At 43.2% G+C, this 21,996-nt stretch overlaps 1 protein-coding gene across 2 annotated transcripts; it reads right to left on the bottom strand.

Annotated features, from left to right (window-relative positions):
• Positions 1-3,488: 3,488 nt before the first annotated feature.
• Positions 3,489-21,474, bottom strand: gjd3 (gap junction protein delta 3). Of its 2 annotated transcripts, none has more exons than XM_002940217.5 (2): positions 21,353-21,474; positions 3,489-4,963 (listed from the first exon to the last, which is right to left on the bottom strand). In XM_002940217.5, the coding sequence occupies exon 2, from the start codon at positions 4,935-4,937 to the stop codon at positions 4,017-4,019; it is 921 nt and encodes a 306-aa protein (XP_002940263.1). In that variant the 5' UTR covers positions 4,938-4,963; positions 21,353-21,474; the 3' UTR covers positions 3,489-4,016. The 2 variants fall into 2 exon arrangements, with proteins under 2 accessions (XP_002940263.1, XP_004918744.1); XM_004918687.4 differs by lacking the exon at positions 21,353-21,474 and adding an exon at positions 20,261-20,422.
• Between the last annotated feature and the right edge of the window lie 522 nt (positions 21,475-21,996).

Below are 21,996 nucleotides of genomic sequence, written 5' to 3'. Positions count from 1 at the left end.
TAATAAATAGAGATATATTTTTTTTTAAACAGGAATTGTTTTTTTTATATAAATTAGATGGAAAATGTATTTTTATTTGCATTAGTACATATGATTATAAATACATCTAATGCTGTTCTACGGCTGTGTCTGTTGGGGTAAGAAAACTACCATAGATATTCAGGAAGGAGTCAAGAGAGTCAGAGTATAAGCTCTGTGGCTAAGCTCTGTGTCTCACTCACTCATTCTATTGCATATTTATATTTATTGCCACGTTAGTTCCTCCTGGCTGTTTAATGAATGTATTTTAATGTATTAATTACAGTCTTCAATTACGAGTTCTAAAACTGGCTCCCCCGCCCATAAAAATTACATGTAGCAGCCAGAAGGCTATTGCCACTTATCATGTGAAACAAAAAACAGGAGGAGTTAAGGTGAATTTCTGGTCAGACCAGGAAACATTCAGGGGGAGGCAAAGAGGTAGCGGGTGTTTAGGTTTTGGGAGTCAAGTTTTTGGGGGACAGTTTGTTAAATACAGGCAGAGGGGTTTTGGCCCTACACTTTGAAATCTAAAATAGCACAATGTAATTGGTTCCTGGATGAGAAACAAATTTCTCCTTGTTCGTGTTGAACCTATTAGCTTGATTGCTGGATGCGCCCAATGGAGGGCAACTTGCTCTTTTGGGTTTAAGCCACACTATGAGGTCTATAAGAAGACTTCAGACATATGGAGAATATTGCTGGATCTGCTGTATCTAGGATAGTAATTCATTCCCTAATCTCATGTTTACTGACCCTCAAGCTTGGCTTCCTGAAGAATCTAGAGCTAATATTTTCCACAAATTTGACCATAACTTTCACCCAACCTAAGCTAGGGGACCCAATGGGATGGCAGCTCCACATTATGTTTATATTTTCCACAAATTTGACCATAACTTTCACCCAACCTAAGCTCTGGGACCCAATGGTATGACAGCTCCACAGTTTGGGAACTTTCACCCAACCTAAGCTATGGGACCCAATGGGACATTATGTCTGTATAGACATAATGATTCCAACATGGGTAAATTCCTGTCTCATGTGGCATCAGTGATCCCCAACTAGTGACTCGTGAGCAACATGTTTCTCACCAACCCCTTGGATGTTGCTCCCAGTGGTCTCAAAGTAGGTGCCATTTTTAAATTTCTGGCTTGGAGACAATTTTTGGAAGCCCAGAGACACAGTTTTACCCCAAGCAGAGCCTCCTGCAGCCACATGGGGCTACCAAATAGCCAATTACAGCCCTTATTTGGCCCCCAAAGAACTGTTTTCATGCTTGTGTGGCTCCCCAACACTTTTTACATCTATATTTGGGTTGGGGATCCCTGCTCATTAGTAGTAAGAGTACTTGCCTGGCCCAGACTGGTAATCCGTAGAGGGGCTGCTGGAAGATGCCATAGGCAGTAACTATTGGGCCAATGGGAAACTATTTGGGCCTCTGTTTACCTGAAATGCCAGGACCTATTTTCAATCTCTGTCTGGACCAGGAACTCACACAGTGTCAGACAAAATGCTGAAATGTTCTGTTTCATATTGCACTTGACTGGAAGCGCCAGCTCCCAATTTATTTGCTCGATTAAGTGGATCCAAAGTTGTAACCAAAGTGCTTGTGCTCACAAGAAAATGGCTGCACTACCAACATCACATTATAATGACTTTGCTGGTGATAGATCCCCATAATGGCAACCGGGGTCATAAAAATACAGGTTAAGATGCCATGTGTTTAATAGAAATGATGTTGACATTAACAATTATTTCAGGCAACTGCATTATGTTACCAAGGAGGAAGAGAAACTGCCAGTCAGAAGAAAGTATGTGGCATTTGTGCAGGGAAAATGCCAATTAGACCTTCAGTCGTGGCTGTTACTATAAAGAAGGCAGGCATGACAACTGCTGGAGGGGCGGCCATTTAGTACAGGGGGTACAAACTGGTGCAGTTTCAATATATGTTTATGAAATGGTCTTCTTCCCAAGGTTTGGGGGCCCCACTATGATTTTAACCCAGTACTAGTTGCACCATTGGTGTCAATGAAGGCCACTCTGTGGACACGCCTCCTTATAGAAATCACCAATGATACTGCACTTATAGTATAACTAGGGATGCACCGAACCCAGTTTTTCAGGTTTGGCCGAACCCCTGAATCCATGTTAAGGGTTCGGCCAGGACCATGGATTTGGCTGAATCCGAACCCTGATGAAAAAGGCCGAATCCTGGCTGAATACCAAACCGAATCCTGGATTCGGTGCATCCCTAATTACAACCTTCCATTACCCTTCTTATATCCAATTTCACCATTAGATCTGCCTCCGAAAGCCATTTCCCAGCCGACACCCTGCAGAAATCACACATGGGAACTGTATGCAACGGACTAAATCTGCCGCGCGGCACGTGCCAAGGAAATCTGCCTTTAGTACGGCCATTTACAGAATACACTGGTGCATTTGTCGTATCAAGAAAGACAGGGTTAAACACATATTCCAAGCCCTGCCTTTACTTTAAAGCAATAAAAACACTTAAAAAATACAAATATTTACACATATAAATAATGCAGAAAGTGAGAAATGTGACGTATGACGTTATTGTGTTATTGTAGCCCGGTGAATGGCTGGTATTATGGCACTGCAGGCCACAGATATGAATGAACAGCAAGAGGATTTTTGGCAAGAAATCGTCCTAAAGGTGCAGCTTGTTGTTATTTCTTGATATATAGAATAGCACCCTATTGCTCCACAAAGGCACATTTCACCTACCCCACTGGCCAGCCATAAGGTTGAAATGAAACATACCCTACAGATATAGTGTCTTCTATCTTCCATTGTCAAGAGCTGCCATATTGCTCCCCTTGGCCAAGCCATTACCCCACTGAGGAACAATGCATGACTGAGGCAAGAAGTATGACAGCTCCCATTTATATGGAAAAATCCAGTGTTTTACAGTTTCATATATATATATATATTAAAGGGGAACTCCAACCAAACACAGCTTATGTTTTTTTTTAGTAAAGATCAATTAAAAAATATGCAGCCTTTTAATGATTTTAATGTAATAATCTGGTTTGGAATAGTTCCCTAAGCCCCGCCCCTGTTCCCTAAGCCCCGCCCCCTGTTCCCTAAGCCCCGCCCCCTGTCCCCCTGCTGGTCTGGCTGACTACTTTGTGACTCAAATAAACTGTAACAGTAGCGCCTGTCCCTCAGCCTGCCTCCTCCCAATCCCACAATTCCCTGCTGCACACGTGATGTCAATAAGGAAAGGAACATCCCAGTGCAAAGCATTGTGGGTTATGTAGTTCCTGCATGCTGTCTGTAAGCTGGGGGAGAAGTTGTTACAATCTGTAACATTAGTGTTTTAGTCCCTCCTCCCCTGCCAGGATTCCAAATGATGCAGAAAGAGAAGAACAGTTTTGCAGCTGGATTTCAGCATATAAAAATGGTATTTATTCCTACTGTTTGAAGGAACAGATTACAGGGATAGGGATATTAGGGGGTTCTGTGCTGTGTGGGGCTCTTTAACACATTTTGTTTGGGAGCTGGAGTTCCCCTTTAACCAGAAATCAAATGGAAGATGATAGCAATATATACATAGGGTACGTTTTACCTTTAAGGCACTCAGGAGATAATGTTATCAAGAACAGTTGACCCCATTTCATTGGCCACTATGTTAAACATCTGGCACGTATTTATTATTCTGTTAATTGGTCTCGTGTCTGACCAGGCTGCTGAAACAGCAGAGACCTTAGTGTGAGGGCATATGGCATTTTGTTTTTCAATGTCTATGTAGAGGAGAATTGGAAATCCTAGAGCAACCATAATACGCAGATGTTCATTGGCTAAGCCAAGAAGCCAGAGGCTCCATATTCTGTATCCCAGTTACGGAAGTTCTGCCAGAATTATAAGAGGATTCTCTTGGAAAAACGGAAACATTTTCCAATAATGACTTGTTTTCTTATTTTTGTAGTAAAAAAAAAAAAAAGTTTACAGCAGAAACGTTAACACATCCCCTACACAGTCAAATCTCCTTTGACCAGTAACCTGGAAGATTTGCTACTATTGGATGAGCTGGGAACCACCTTGAGCTTGTAGGTTGTGCTTTGGGAGTACGGGATGGAGAGGCGGTGCCCGTCGGGTCTTCTGATTTCCCTGTTGTCCCGTGTTTGATTTTGGAGCAAGAAATGATTTGTCCTCTCGTGCTCCCTGTTGGACCAGTTGTCCCTTTCATAGGCTGGCGGGGGGCTAGGTCCGTCCCCCTCACCCGCTGCCCTACACTTTCCCTTTAGCAGAATGTGCAGAAGTTCACACACGCTAAGAAAAGCGGAGATGACGCCCACCACAAAGTAAAACTGGAGGAAGATTGTCTTTTCCGTGGGCCTTGATACAAAGCAATCCACAGTATGCGTGCAGGGTTCACGTTGGCACAGATATTGGGGGTCCACCCGAAACCCATAGAGAAGCCACTGTCCGACTAGAAATCCAACCTCGGCCAAAATCCTCATAACCACATTGACGATATAAAAGGTGCGTATGTGGCGCCCACGCTGGTCTGGCCTTGTTTTTGACCTGACGATGGCCTGCTGTCCGGCTCTCGCAGCCTCCTCCTCTTCGGCGTCTCTCCCCATCTTGGAATTTTGATGCATGGAGTAAATGACAAAGAGTACAGCCGGGGCTGATAACAGCACAATGTGAAAAACCCAGAATCGATAGTGGGAGATGGGGAAGGCACGGTCATAGCAAACCTGTCGGCAACCCGGCTGCATTGTATTGCACACAAACTCCTCTTGCTCGTCTTCGAACATGTCGCTTCCGACCGTGGCCAGGATAAGGATGCGGAATATGAGCATAACCACCAGCCAGAAACGTCCCACCATGGGAGAATGCTCCTGCACTGCGTCCAGCAATGAGCTCAGAAAGCCCCACTCCCCCATGTTGTCGCTCTTCCTGGAAACTTGCTCTGTTGAAGAACACAAGACTGTTAGGGGTTCCATCATTTAGAAAATCAAACATCATACATTTGGGGATATATTTATTAACATTGGAGACATCACCGGTGATGTTGCCCATAACAACCAATCAAATCTTTGCTTTTATTTTCCAACTTGTAGGTGACCGTTCCAATCTAATTGCTGATATGGGCAACATCACTGGTGATGTTTGTCTCCAGTGTTTAATGATTAAAACAGATATACTCAAGTTGTACATTGTTTAAGTTGTGTGAATCAGGGATGCACCAAATCCATAATTTTTCCATTGGGTTCCATCGTTAAAGATTCGGCCGAATACTGAACGGAATCAGAATCTGGAAATTAGTCTCTGGAAGGGTTAAATAGAAGCTTTGCAAGCACTTATAACACTTCCGTGTTCATGTAACCCAAAGGCCACATGATTTTAGGGATTCGTATACAGTTTGGCCAGACACTTGGATTTGGCCGAATTCGAATTGTGCCGAATACTCAACTGATTACTTGATTCGGTGCACCCCTAGTATCAGTGAATAAAGGTTATGTTGCTGGGTACCATTGTCTTTATTATCTGACAAGGATAAATCATCTCTATGCCCCCGCCTTTTTGAATGATTTATCTTTGTTATATAAGGACGGTATACCCTGGCAAGGGTGGCACCTTCAGGAAGTGGTGGAGGTAGGGTTGCCACTATTCTCTTTAGAGTGATCTGGATCCAGTAGTGACGTCAGGTGGCGGGGGCGGTGATGTTTTGGGGGACGTTGTGACTGTGACATTTAGGACAGGCTATGACTTGGCGACCTATGAGGGGACAGCATGCTTGGACTGGGATTCAAAGTAGGCCATGGCACCTTAAGTACACAGAACTGGGTTCCAGGTCCAGGCTTGGAGTCAAAATAGGCCCTGGCATCTCAAGTACCCAGAGGCCCAAACAGCCCCCCTGGCATTCCCAGTACCCAGAGGCACAAACAGCCCCCCCAGCCCAATAAATAGTGACTGCCTATGGCATCTTACAGCAGCCCCTCTGGTATTTGCCAGAACCCACAGATTGCCAGTTCGGGCCTGTATCTATCCTTCCCTCCTTCATAGTGGAGAATTATCAGTTCTGGACTGGGATACAAAATAGGCCCTGGCATCTCAAGTACACGGAGGCCCAAACAGCCCCCCCAGCCCAATAAATAGTGATTGTCTATGGTACCTTACAGCCCCCCTGGCATTCCCAGTACCCAGAGGCACAAACAGCCCCCCCAGCCCAATAAATAGTGACTGTCTGTGGCACCTTACAGCCCCCCTGGCATTCCCAGTACCCAGAGGCACAAACAGCCCCCCAGCCCAATAAATAGTGACTGTCTGTGGCACCTTACAGCCCCCTGGCATTCCCAGTACCCAGAGGCACAAACAGCCCCCCCCAGCCCAATAAATAGTGACTGTCTGTGGCACCTTACAGCCCCCTGGCATTCCCAGTACCCAGAGGCACAAACAGCCCCCCCCCAGCCCAATAAATAGTGACTGTCTGTGGCACCTTACAGCCCCCCTGGCATTCCCAGTACCCAGAGGCACAAACAGCCCCCCCAGCCCAATAAATAGTGACTGTCTGTGGCACCTTACAGCCCCCCTGGCATTCCCAGTACCCAGAGGCACAAACAGCCCCCCCCAGCCCAATAAATAGTGACTGTCTGTGGCACCTTACAGCCCCCCTGGCATTCCCAGTACCCAGAGGCACAAACAGCCCCCCCCAGCCCAATAAATAGTGACTGTCTGTGGCACCTTACAGCCCCCCTGGCATTCCCAGTACCCAGAGGCACAAACAGCCCCCCCCAGCCCAATAAATAGTGACTGTCTGTGGCACCTTACAGCCCCCCTGGCATTCCCAGTACCCAGAGGCACAAACAGCCCCCCCAGCCCAATAAATAGTGACTGTCTGTGGCACCTTACAGCCCCCCTGGCATTCCCAGTACCCAGAGGCACAAACAGCCCCCCCCCAGCCCAATAAATAGTGACTGTCTGTGGCACCTTACAGCCCCCCTGGCATTCCCAGTACCCAGAGGCACAAACAGCCCCCCCCCAGCCCAATAAATAGTGACTGTCTGTGGCACCTTACAGCCCCCCTGGCATTCCCAGTACCCAGAGGCACAAACAGCCCCCCCAGCCCAATAAATAGTGACTGTCTGTGGCACCTTACAGCCCCCCTGGCATTCCCAGTACCCAGAGGCACAAACAGCCCCCCCAGCCCAATAAATAGTGACTGTCTGTGGCACCTTACAGCCCCCCTGGCATTCCCAGTACCCAGAGGCACAAACAGCCCCCCAGCCCAATAAATAGTGACTGTCTGTGGCACCTTACAGCCCCCCTGGCATTCCCAGTACCCAGAGGCACAAACAGCCCCCCCAGCCCAATAAATAGTGACTGTCTGTGGCACCTTACAGCCCCCCCTGGCATTCCCAGTACCCAGAGGCACAAACAGCCCCCCAGCAGCCCAATAAATAGTGACTGTCTGTGGCACCTTACAGCCCCCCTGGCATTCCCAGTACCCAGAGGCACAAACAGCCCCCCCCAGCCCAATAAATAGTGACTGTCTATGGCATTTCTGGTAAATAGCTGCCAGACACATGGAGCATAGAACACATTGCTTCCGATGAAATGGTGGTGAAATTTACATACATTTTCCCTGGGAATTCTCTTTTGTGAGAGAAAGAAAACCCGACTCAGCACTACATTTGCATTCTTGCTAGATAGAGCAATATTTTAAAGGCGTTGCCAATGATAGAAACGCGCCTAATGAACGAAAATGTGATTCTAAGCAACTTTCCAATATAAATTCATTGCAAATGGCCTGACTCCATTTCCCACAATGCCTTGCACACTGTCTTGGCCGGAGGAGAACGGACTGCTGTATCAGGGCCAGATCCAATTCTGCGTATAAAATATATTTCATGTTATATCTCCTGATAAAATAACTCTGACTTCTATACGGAAATCTGGAACTGAATTAGATCAGGCATTTTTGTGCCAAAAAACAGTAAAAAGGCTAAAACCTCAAATAAATAAATATTTTACAATTTGCAATGGACCTTGCCAGCTTTTAGATGGTGTTGTTTTGTATTAGAGTTTTTTGTGGTTTAACACCTAATAAATTCTGAAAAATTAATGGTTTTTAGAGTAATTAATTAAATACATGACTTTTTGCATTAAAAAGTTCAATTTGAGGATGTGGGACCTGCTATTCTCAATGCTGGAAACCTTCCGATAAGAGGTTTTTCTGTAATTTAGAAAGACCACTTACCTAGTAGATATCAGTTTACTGAAAAATCATTTAAACATGAAATAAACCCAATAGGGCTGTTCTGCCCCAATAAGGGGTAATTATATCTTAGTTGGGATCAAGTACAGGTACTGTTTTATTATTACAGAGAAAAGGGAATCATTTAACCATGAAATAAACCCAATAGGGCTGTTCTGCCCCCAATAAGGGGTAATTATATCTTAGTTGGGATCAAGTACAGGTACTGTTTTATTATTACAGAGAAAAGGGAATCATTTAACCATGAAATAAACCCAATAGGGCTGTTCTGCCCCAATAAGGGGTAATTATATCTTAGTTGGGATCAAGTACAGGTACTGTTTTATTATTACAGAGAAAAGGGAATCATTTAACCATTAAATAAACCCAATAGGGCTGTTCTGCCCCCAATAAGGGGTAATTATATCTTAGTTGGGATCAAGTACAGGTACTGTTTTATTATTACAGAGAAAAGGGAATCATTTAACCATGAAATAAACCCAATAGGGCTGTTCTGCCCCAATAAGGGGTAATTATATCTTAGTTGGGATCAAGTACAGGTACTGTTTTATTATTACAGAGAAAAAGGAATCATTTAACCATGAAATAAACCCAATAGGACTGTTCTGCCCCCAATAAGGGGTAATTATATCTTAGTTGGGATCAAGTACAGGTACTGTTTTATTATTACAGAGAAAAGGGAATCATTTAACCATTAAATAAACCCAATAGGGCTGTTCTGCCCCCAATAAGGGGTAATTATCTGGCTGATAGAACCAGCAGTACAGAGCACAGCAAACGACAGACAGTTACTGCTTCTAACAGCAATTACATTACGTTGGAAAGTGCTACAGTCACTATTTGGCTTGCCTTGGGAAGTGTAGTGGATTTATGCGACTGCCTATAGGGCCCACAGCAGCCCTGCCAAACTTTAGGTGTGGGAGTTAAAAACCTCATGACTTTTATATATATAAATCTATTTAATGACATATATTAAAATGTGTAAAGATGAAATCTGACCCTCTAATTGGACAGAGGATGACAAGCATTATGACAGCTTATATAAACATTATTATTATATATAATAATTATTTTTATTCCCAAGGTGATGACAGTGTTCCCAGCGGGACAGGTACTTGGAACACTCATGCTATAACTATGTATGAGTTGCCTGCTGCGTGCCCAATGCCAATGTCTCCCGGGTTTAATTATCACACAAAGATGTTTCATTGGGATTCCTTCTCCCATCTATGTACAGCGCTAGTTATTAGTAGTGCAGGTATGGGACCTGATATCCAGAATGCTCTGGATAAGGAGTCTTTATGTAATTTGGATCTCCATACTGTAAAGGTGGCCATATACAAGCTGATAGTTTTGGCAGCTTTTATGGGCATCCCCAACAGGCCAACCCAACCGATATCTGGCCAGATCTTGATTGGGCAGGTTTGATTTTCCCATCAGATTGTGGACCACATTGGCTAGGGCCAAACAACCAAATTAGCCCGATATCTCCCACCATCATTTGCCACAGCAGCAAGTCTGGGTCTGCTGCCGCTACTTCTCTCCTGTTACAACTTTAGTGGGTCCAAAAGGGGCCATATCATTAGAGAGAAAATGAAAATTTGTCTCCTAAAGATACAAGAGGCGGCTTTTTGCCACCCTGGCCCGAGTTTGGCAACCTCACCAAATGAGCGGATCGCACCATGTATGGCCACCTCAAGTCTACTAAACAATTATTCAAACATTAATTAAACCCAATGGGATTGTTTTGCCCTCAATAAGGGGTAATTATATCTTAGTTGGGATCAAGTACAGGTACTGTTTTATTATTACAGAGAAAAGGGAATCATTTAACCATGAAATAAACCCAATAGGGCTGTTCTGCCCCCAATAAGGGGTAATTATATCTTAGTTGGGATCAAGTACAGGTACTGTTTTATTATTACAGAGAAAAGGGAATCATTTAACCATGAAATAAACCCAATAGGGCTGTTCTGCCCCCAATAAGGGGTAATTATATCTTAGTTGGGATCAAGTACAGGTACTGTTTTATTATTACAGAGAAAAGGGAATCATTTAACCATGAAATAAACCCAATAGGGCTGTTCTGCCCCAATAAGGGGTAATTATATCTTAGTTGGGATCAAGTACAGGTACTGTTTTATTATTACAGAGAAAAGGGAATCATTTAACCATGAAATAAACCCAATAGGGCTGTTCTGCCCCCAATAAGGGGTAATTATATCTTAGTTGGGATCAAGTACAGGTACTGTTTTATTATTACAGAGAAAAGGGAATCATGTAACCATTGAAATAAACCCAATAGGGCTGTTCTGCCCCAATAAGGGGTAATTATATCTTAGTTGGGATCAAGTACAGGTACTGTTTTATTATTACAGAGAAAAGGGAATCATTTAACCATGAAATAAACCCAATAGGGCTGTTCTGCCCCCAATAAGGGGTAATTATATCTTAGTTGGGATCAAGTACAGGTACTGTTTTATTATTACAGAGAAAAGGGAATCATTTAAACATGAAATAAACCCAATATTTAATAGCATGATAAATAAAATATACAAATAATATGATTTAGCAATATACACGGAATGAGCATGATAAATATACAGGTATAGGATTTATTGTCCAGAATGCTCGGGACCTGGGGTTTTCTTGATACGGGATCTTTCCAGAATTTGGATCTCCATACCTTAATTCTACTAAAAATGAATAAAAACACTAAATAAACCCAATTAGATTGTTTTGCCGCTAGTATAGATTCCCGCAGAAATCATTCACATCAGTACTGGGGCCTGCTGCTTTGTCCCTTAAATACATTATATATTAAATACATTACACATTTTGGATTCCTATTAAGTAACTGCGCTTCATTGTCACTTAACACATTTTTATTAAAAATGTATTTAAAATGCGTATGGATCGGTAAGGAAAGACGGTCAATTCCTCATCCATCACTGTCCGGCAGAGTCTCAGTTTATGGATTCCCCGGGGTCCCCTGTGAGGATGCACAGCAATCTGTCTTATAGACAACATACCTACACACAGATTAATGGAACTGGAAATAGAAATGAATTATTGTGTGGATTTTGCAGCGCGCTGCACTTAAGACAGGTAATTAAGGCTTTGCCAAAATCACAGAGAATTAAATAGTTATATAGGTTCAGTTACAATATTTTGTGTTTGTTTATTTTTTGCCAAAATCGTAGAGAATTAAATAGATTCAGATTTTTTTTTTAATCTTTTGTTTACCTTTATGTCCTGTGCATCCACTGCTATAGGGCCTGGCAGTTAAACCACAGATTGCTGCTTATTGGTAACACTAACTGTAATGAAAATATGGGTGGGGAGGTTTGTACAGAGTTTCCCCCAAGGTGCCCCTGCCGGCCAAGTCCCCCTTTTCTCTGTAATAATAAAACAGTACCTGTACTTGATCCCAACTAAGATATAATTACCCCTTATTGGGGCAGAACAGTCCTATTGGGTTTATTTCATGGTTAAATGATTCCCTTTTCTCTGTAATAATAAAACAGTACCTGTACTTGATCCCAACTAAGATATAATTACCCCTTATTGGGGGCAGAACAGCCCTATTGGGTTTATTTCATGGTTAAATGATTCCCTTTTCTCTGTAATAATAAAACAATACCTGTACTTGATCCCAACTAAGATATAATTACCCCTTATTGGGGCAGAACAGCCCTATTGGGTTTATTTCATGGTTAAATGATTCCCTTTTCTCTGTAATAATAAAACAGTACCTGTACTTGATCCCAACTAAGATATACAGTGGTGTGAAAAACTATTTTCCCCCTTCCTGATTTCTTATTCTTTTGCATGTTTGTCACACAAAATGTTTCTGATCATCAAACACATTTAACTATTAGTCAAAGATAACACAAGTAAACACAAAATGCAGTTTTTAAATGAGGGTTTTTATTATTTAGGGAGAAAAAAAATCCAAACCTACATGGCCCTGTGTGAAAAAGTAATTGCCCCCTGAACCTAATAACTGGTTGGGCCACCCTTAGCAGCAATAACTGCAATCAAGCGTTTGCTATAACTTGCAAAGAGTCTTTTACAGCGCTCTGGAGGAATTTTGGCCCACTCATCTTTGCAGAATTGTTGTAATTCAGCTTTATTTGAGGGTTTTCTAGCATGAACCGCCTTTTTAAGGTCATGCCACAACATCTCAATAGGATTCAGGTCAGGACTTTGACTAGGCCACTCCAAAGTCTTCATTTTGTTTTTCTTCAGCCATTCAGAGGTGGATTTGCTGGTGTGTTTTGGGTCATTGTCCTGCTGCAGCACCCAAGATCGCTTCAGCTTGAGTTGACGAACAGATGGCCGGACATTCTCCTTCAGGATTTTTTGGTAGACAGTAGACTTCATGGTTCCATCTATCACAGCAAGCCTTCCAGGTCCTGAAGCAGCAAAACAACCCCAGACCATCACACTACCACCACCATATTTTACTGTTGGGTATGATGTTCTTTTTCTGAAATGCTGTGTTACTTTTACGCCAGATGTAACGGGACACGCACCTTCCAAAAAGTTCAACTTTTGTCTCGTCGGTCCACAAGGTATTTTCTCAAAAGTCTTGGCAATCATTGAGATGTTTTTTAGCAAAATTGAGACGAGCCATAATGTTCTTTTTGCTTAAAAGTGGTTTGCGCCTTGGAAATCTGCCATGCAGGCGTTTTTGCCCAGTCTCTTTCTTATGGTGGAGTCGTGAACACTGACCTTAATTGAGGCAAGTGAGTCCTGCAGTTCTTTAGATGTTGTCCTGGGGTCTTTTGTGGCCTCTAGGATGAGTTGTCTCTGTGCTCTTGGGGTAATTTTGGTCGGCCGGCCACTCCTGGGAAGGTTCACCACTGTTCCATGTTTTTGCCATTTGTGGATAATGGCTCTCACTGTGGTTCGCTGGAGTCCCAAAGCTTTAGAAATGGCTTTATAACCTTTACCAGACTGATAGATCTCAATTACTTTTGTTCTCATTTGTTCCTGAATTTCTTTGGATCTTGGCATGATGTCTAGCTTTTGAGGTGCTTTTGGGCTACTTCTCTGTGTCAGGTAGCTCCTATTTAAGTGATTTCTTGATTGAAACAGGTGTGGCAGTAATCAGGCCTGGGGGTGACTACACAAATTGATATTGAAATTGAAAATTGAAATTGATAAACCACAGTTAAGTTATTTTTTAACAAGGGGGGCAATCACTTTTTCACACAGGGCCATGTAGATTTGGAGTTTTTTTTCTCCCTTAATAACGTAAACCTTCATTTAAAAACTGCATTTTGTGTTCAATTATGTTATCTTTGACTAATAGTTAACGGTTTTTGATGAGCAGAAACATTTAAGTGTGACAAACATGCAAAAGAATAAGAAATCAGGAAGGGGGCAAATAGTTTTTCACACCACTGTAATTACCCCTTATTGGGGGCAGAACAGCCCTATTGGGTTTATTTCATGGTTAAATGATTCCCTTTTCTCTGTAATAATAAAACAGTACCTGTACTTGATCCCAACTAAGATATAATTACCCCTTATTGGGGGCAGAACAGCCCTATTGGGTTTATTTAATGGTTAAATGATTCCCTTTTCTCTGTAATAATAAAACAGTACCTGTACTTGATCCCAACTAAGATATAATTACCCCTTATTGGGGCAGAACAGCCCTATTGGGTTTATTTTATGTTTAATTTTTTTTTTATTAGACTTAAACGACGAAAAAATCCCTTATCCTGAATCTCCAGGTACCAAGCTATCTGGATAATGGATTCTATACTATATATTATGGCTGAAAACCACATATTCTACATTATGTCTAATTCATATTTATTACACACAAACCCTTTCCCTCACGTTGCGCTTCCAGTGGACGTATTTGTGTCACCTTGTTGATTTTATCGGCAATAATTGGCAGCTGATTTATTATGCTGCGAGCTGCAGGTTTGGGAGATACGAGCTTGCGTTTTTTTTTTTTTTTAACGAAGACTAAAAAAAAAACCACAATTACGAGAAAGAAAAATGTATGCTCAATGACAACAATAAATAAAAATAAATAAAGCACACACTCGTGTAACCTGACCCAAACTGCGCATCATAATAAATCAGCCCCATTGGATAAGGGATAATTAGTTGATTTTGGTGTTTAATACATATCAGTTTTATGCCTATTTATCTACAGTATGAAATATACAGCGGAATTACACTTACACCTAGGTGGCGATTTACGAATCCACGAGCGTATCGGAAGCGTCCGAATGCGGTTTTTTCGTAATGCTCGGTATTTTGCGATTTTTTTTCGTCGCCGTCGCGACTTTTTCGTAAATTGTCGCGACTTTTTCGTTGCCGTTACGACTTGCGCGAAAAAATCGGAAAGGTTTGCCCGCCGATTTGCTAGCGCTCAATGTGGAAAAGTCACAACAATTCGCGCAAGTCGTAGCGGCTACGAAAAAGTCACGACAATTCACGAAAAAGTCGCGACGGCGACGAAAAAAATCGCAAAAAATACGAAAAAGTCGCAAAATGTTCGTTTCCAATCCAATTTTTTCCCATTCGGGATTCGGATTCGTGGATTAGTAAATCAGCCCCCTACACTGCTTAATACATATTAGTATCCTGTACATATTAGTTACCATGTTACTTACAACCCAGTATAAGGTCCATGTTAAACCCACGTCAGCATCCCTCCTGTGCGCCTACAATGATAAATACATCTCACACCAATGTACTTACTGCAATTAATATAAGGAGCAGATTTATCAAAATGTGAGTTTACATCTTAAAAAAAACCCATATTGTTTCTCCCACCAGAGGTAATAAAGCCCACACTCGGGTTGGGGGAAACTATAGTTTTACTTGAATAAAAAGCCCCTAGCAGCTCTCCCGGGCAGCCATGTTGCGACACACGTATGCACATAATAAGCGAATACCGAAACTCATCACATAATGAACGAGCGGGGAGATTAATCGCATGTGCGCTAAACAACATGGCCGCCCACACTGGGAGCAAAATAGGTATGATAGGGGCACTTTAATACATAAAACTCAGCCACGTTGGTATTATTCCAATGGGATGTTTAAAAGCGTATTTATCAATGGGTGAAAATTAGAGTTCACCATTTAATAAATACACTTCTAAAAATCCCATAGGATGTTTCCTGACCCAAACTGCGCATCATAATAAATCAGCCCCATTGTATATGAGATAATTAGCTGATTGCAGTGTTTAATACATATCGGTATTATGCCTATTTATCTACAGTATGAAATTCACAGCAGAATTACACCTACACTGCTTAATACAGTGGGAGCACTGTAAACAAAATAGGTGTGATAGGGGCATTTTAATACATAAAAACACATCCACGTTCTAATCAATAGAACATTTATACATTTATGTATTAAGCGCTAAATGAACATTTTCAGAAATCTGCCCCTTAATGCACCTACAGTGATAAATACCAGTACCGTGCCTGTGCCCCTAATATGTGAAGTATCAGTATGCCCGTGCATGTATAATAATAAATATCGGTTTTCATATCTGCAACTACAAGGTTAACGACATGTCATTTTCCCCTACAATGCTCAGTAAATATCATTTTCCTACCCGCGTCCTTATAGTAGTAAATACCCCTCTGCGTCAATAGTAAATATCAATATCAATAGTAAATAAATATCATTTTCCTACCCGCGTCCTTATAGGAGTAAATACCCCTCTGCGTCAATAGTAAATATCAATATCAATAGTAAATAAATATCGGTTTTCATATCTGCAACTACAAGGTTAACAACGTGATTTCCCCTACAATGCTCAGTAAATATCATTTTCCTACTCACGTCCTTATAGGAGAAAATACACCTCAGTGTTGATAGTAAATATCAATACTAAATAAATATTGGTTTTCATATCTGCAACTACAAGGTTAACGACATGTAATTTTCCCCTACAATGCTCAGTAAATATCATTTTCCTACCCGCGTCCTTATAGGAGAAAATACACCTCAGCGTTGATAGTAAATATCAATACTAAATAAATATTGGTTTTCATATCTGCAACTACAAGGTTAACAACGTGATTTCCCCTACAATGCTCAGTAAATATCATTTTCCTACCCACGTCCTTATAGGAGAAAATACACCTCAGCGTCAATAGTAAATATCAATATCAATAATAAATAAATATCGGTTTTCATATCTGCAACTACAAGGTTAATGACATCTCATTTTCCCCTACAATGCTCAGTAAATATCATTTTCCTACCCACGTCCTTATAGGAGTAAATACCCCTCGGCGTCAATAGTAAATATTAATATCAATAGTAAATATCAATAGTAAATAAATATCGGTTTTCATATCTGCAACTACAAGGTTAACGACATGTCATTTTCCCCTACAATGCTCAGTAAATATCATTTTCCTACCCACGTCCTTATAGGAGTAAATACCCCTCGGCGTCAATAGTAAATATCAATATCAATAGTAAATAAATATCAGTTTTGCGCCTAGGCGCTGTTAAACACACATCAGCACGATTCCTGCGCACCTACAACGTTAAATACATATCCACATCCCCCCCCCCTCCCGCTGAAGTGCTGGGAGCAGCAGAATATCCTGAGGGCTGGGTATTTACTATCCCTGAGGAAGAGCATCCAGCGCGGTGAATCAATTGGTGTCGGATCTACTGTATTTCTCTAGGGAACTGAATACATTACGGTTGCTCTTTCTACTTAGCAAGATGTAACCTCTCACCAAAGGGCCGCGCTGATTTATAGAGGCAATTTGAAGGCGGTATTATTTCTTCCTACCAAGTGGCTGTATTTTATTCTGCCCTGACAGAGGGGCAGCTTGCTCTCCTGGCTGTTTGTTGACACTGCTGCTGGATTTTTGCTGTCACTGCAGTTCACTTGTTACCCAGAGGTTATATTGGAATCCTTTATTTTTTGCATTTATTAGACCCCCCCCCCCTTGCCTGTGTCAGAGATACGGCCCCCGCCGCAGTATTACAGTAATTACAGGCAGGGTAACATAGGTGCACCCTGGGGAACTTAAATAAATCTATTAAACATATTAATTTGGGAATGCAGCGACCGGGCCTTCAGTTATTATTTTATTCTACGTCTCCCTAATGGGGATAGGGTGGCACGGCCATGGCGGTTAACCCCTTAGCGGAGTGTATGCGGGCAGCGTTACCGTAGGGGTTAATCCCGGAGGCTCGCTTCAGCTCTCTCAGGCAGACTGATAAAGGATAAGGATGTCTGCATTTAGCACATACCTCTCAACTGTACTGCAGAGACATCAGGCACAGGTCTGCCCTGTGGGACTGAGGGAGGGGACACCGGGGTACGGCAAGCAGAAAGCGCTGGGGGCAACCGCCGGGGCTGGCAGGGGTTAAACAAGCACCACAGATACCATCGCTGGCTCAAACTGATCAGATGCGATAAGACACTTGAGTCGAATGAGGAGGAGGAGGAGGGGAATCTAAGTAGCTGGTAAATAAGGCAAAGTGTGAATGAGAAAAGGGTTTTAGTGTGAGATTCCTCTACGTGTGAGCCCCCCCCCCCCCGGCATTGGCATATTGGTATTTATAAAATAGTAACATAGTAAGTTAGGTTGAAAAAAGACATACGTCCATCACGTTCAACCATAATGCCTATATATAACCTGCCTAACTGCCAGGTGATCCAGAGGAAGGCAAAAAGCCCATCTGAAGCCTCTCTAATTTGCCGCAGAGGGGAAAAATTCCTTCCTGACTCCAAGATGGCAATCGGACCAGTCCCTGGGGCAACTTGTACTGAGACCAACTAAATGTTGGTATTTATAAAAGCAACATTAGTTCTTGCAGCAGTGCAGGAAGGCAAAGCAGGACATGGGGCTCAGCCTTACACCACTACACGTGCCCCTTTCCTGCTCCTCACACCAATGCCTTTCCCAGGCTAATGTCAGCATGGACTACAGCCCAGCCAATAGGACACACCTATAGCGCCCCCACATGGACACGACAAACCTGCTGCTAATACACAGCCAATAGGGCACACCTATAGCGCCCCCACATGGGCACGACAAATCTGCTGCTAATACACAGCCAATAGGGCACACCTTTAGCGCCCCCACATGGGCACGACAAACCTGCTGCTAATACACAGCCAATAGGGCACACCTATAGCGCCCCCACATGGACACGACAAACCTGCTGCTAATACACAGCCAATAGGGCACACCTATAGCGCCCCCACATGGGCACAACAAACCTGCTGCTAATACACAGCCAATAGGACACACCTATAGCGCCCCCACATGGACACGACAAACCTGCTGCTAATACACAGCCAATAGGGCACACCTATAGCGCCCCCACATGGGCACAACAAACCTGCTGCTAATACACAGCCAATAGGACACACCTATAGCGCCCCCACATGGGCACGACAAACCTGCTGCTAATACACAGCCAATAGGGCACACCTATAGCGCCCCCACATGGGCACAACAAACCTGCTGCTAATACACAGCCAATAGGACACACCTATAGCGCCCCCACATGGACACGACAAACCTGCTGCTAATACACAGCCAATAGGACACACCTATAGCGCCCCCACATGGGCACGACAAACCTGCTGCTAATACACAGCCAATAGGGCACAATGTTACCACTACACCGACACTGAGCACTAACCCCTAACTGTTATTCTAATCCCCAACTATTGAGCACCTACCTCCCATATCCTCTTCCTTCTCACTGGCACCAACCACTCATTTTGTCCTAATACACAGATTGCAATCAGTTGTTGTTACATAGACACCGGGAACCAATCTCCTCTTGATCCACAGCCAACCTGTCGTCTGCAGGTACCCGCGGCATATGGCACTTACCTGCCCTCCCCTCCCAGTACATGGCCCTTGAGTCATTGGACTTTGGCTACTGTCACTCCTAATACACAGACATATGGGACTTCATCGTTTCACTTTCTCATTTGGGGACCTTGACCTCTCCCTTTCTCCTAAGGGTGAAGACACACGGAGCTACATAGTAGCAGCTACTTTTTAACGGCTACTAAATGTCAGAAAATCCCCTGCCATGGACAATACTGAGAATTGCCTCTTCTAAACACACGTAGAGACAATTATCAGTAAATGATCAGCATTGTCTATTTTAGTAGCCATGACAAGTAGCTGCTACTAGTAGTTCTGTGTGTCTTCACCCTAATACACACCAGGGATTCCATATCTCACCTACTCCTAATTTACCTTTCACACCCACCCAATATGCCAACAGCCTCCTTTATATACACAGATAACCGGCCATATCCTCATCCTAATACACAGACATTGAAACACACACCTTTGGAGATCACACCTCCTTGTAATACATAGATAATAAAAAATTATCTCCCTTCTAATGCACGGGCCTCGTAATATATTGTTGGAAAATATAGCACTGGGCTTATGGCAATACACAGGCACCTTCAGCCTCACTGCCAGCTCATCCCCTATACAGACTCACACAATCATTCCCCTAATACACAGGCACCTTCAGCCTCACTGCCAGCTCACCCTCCTATACAGACTCACACAATCATTCCCCTAATACACAGGCACCTTCAGCCTCACTGCCAGCTCACCCTCCTATACAGACTCACACAATCATTCCCCTAATACACAGGCACCTTCAGCCTCACTGCCAGCTCACCCTCCTATACAGACTCACACAATCATTCCCCTAATACACAGGCATCAAGACACCAAAGTTCCAATATAATCCCAATATACAGACACCAGGACTCCTCTATCTAATGCCCATATATTGGGGGCACAAACCACTTACTACCACTTTATATTACAACACCCACTTATCAACTCTTCCTAATAACAAGAGATCAGGACACTATACTCCATTATACTCCATATACTCTAATTCATCTCCAAATAAAAATACAATAAGATCCATATTTCCATTATTTACAGAGCCGGACATGGGGACACCTACCTGCTCCCGACAGATATCAGGACACGTTGCTTTCCATAATATCCAGACTCCCCACAAGCCCCATGACGGCAGACAGGGACACACGGCAGGGAAACATATTTAGAGTGCAGCAGCAGTGACTGGGGCTTATCTCCAAGGAGTGCAGCCCTTTTTAAACACAGCACCCGTGCAGGAATGCAGATGTCACAGAGACAGCCAGCGCTGCATGATACTCTCTCCCTGATGCTCAGCAGCAGTCTCTGGATATAGAGAGCAGCCCCGTACTGTCTCAGTCTGTCCCTGAGAAGTCACAGGCAGGAGATCATGGGAAACAGAAAGCTCTGTGGCAACCTGCCCCCATCCCCGTCATCCTGCCAGCATTACACTGATACCCCAGCATTACACTGATACCCCAGCATTACACTGATACCCCAACATTACACTGATACCCCAGCATTACACTGATACCCCAGCATTACACTGATACCCCAGCATTACACAGATACCCCAGCACTACACAGATACCCCAGCATTACACTGATACCCCAGCATTACACAGATACCCCAGCACTACACAGAACCCAGCATTACACTGATACCCCAGCTACACTGATACCCAGCATTACACTGATACCCCAGCATTACACTGATACCCCAGCATTACACTGATACCCCAGCATTACACTGATACCCCAGCATTACACAGATACCCCAGCATTACACTGATACCCCATCATTACACAGATACCCCAGCACTTCACAGATACCCCAGCATTATACTGATACCCCCACATTACACTGATACCCCAGCATTACACTGATACCCCAATATTACACAGATACCCCAGCATTACACTGATACCCCAGCACTACACAGACACCCCAGCATTACACAGACACCCCAGCATTACACTGATACCCCAGCATTACACAGATACCCCAGCATTACACAGATACCCCAGCATTACTCAGATACCCCAGCACTACACAGATACCCCAGCATTACACAGATACCCCAGCATTACACAGACACCCCAGCATTACACTGATACCCCAGCATCCCAGCAGGAGCATCCCCCCCTTATAATGAGTAATTCTAGTAGAGCTCGGTACCTGCTGGGGAACATGGAACGACCTATCGTCTTCTCTTCCGCTGCTCTCAGCTCTCTGAGCCGCACATCCCAGGGAATACAGCCATAAGGCTCCGCAAGCTGCTTTCACTTCATTTTCCCTGGACAGTTTCAGGCTGAGGGAATATTTAGGCACTGTTTGCTCCGCCTACTCTTAAAGTGACAGTACCATTTCTACCACTTGCTTGCTTATCCTCTCTCTGCAAGCCATACAGAATACTGCTGCAAGACTCATCCACCTCTGCAAATCCCTGCGCTGCCTACCGATACAGTATATGAAATTCCTCCTGTTCACCTACAGGACTTCCACTCCCTACCTACCCTGTCTCGCAAGGTTTACTAACGATTAGCACCAGAAGTGTCGCCAAATATAGACAAAATTGTCGCCAATTTTTATCACCACCCGGAGAGCGGCGTTATGTGAAACAAAGCCAGAAACTACAGTGGGAGAGATACAGCAACAATTAGTGATTGCACCGGGAATAATGATACTGAATGTAGTGTTATTGAATTAATTAAGAATAATTAATATAATGTGGAAATAATTGATCCCAGAAATTAATTTATGGGCCATAAGAATATTTAATAATGCATTTATAAATTGCTGATATTATTGTTATTATTTAT

This window comes from Xenopus tropicalis, chromosome 10 (assembly GCF_000004195.4).
Source record: "Xenopus tropicalis strain Nigerian chromosome 10, UCB_Xtro_10.0, whole genome shotgun sequence".
NCBI lineage: Eukaryota > Metazoa > Chordata > Amphibia > Anura > Pipidae > Xenopus > Xenopus tropicalis.
The sequence above is the reverse complement of the archived record's forward strand: the minus strand, read 5'-3'. Positions and strand labels throughout refer to the sequence as shown.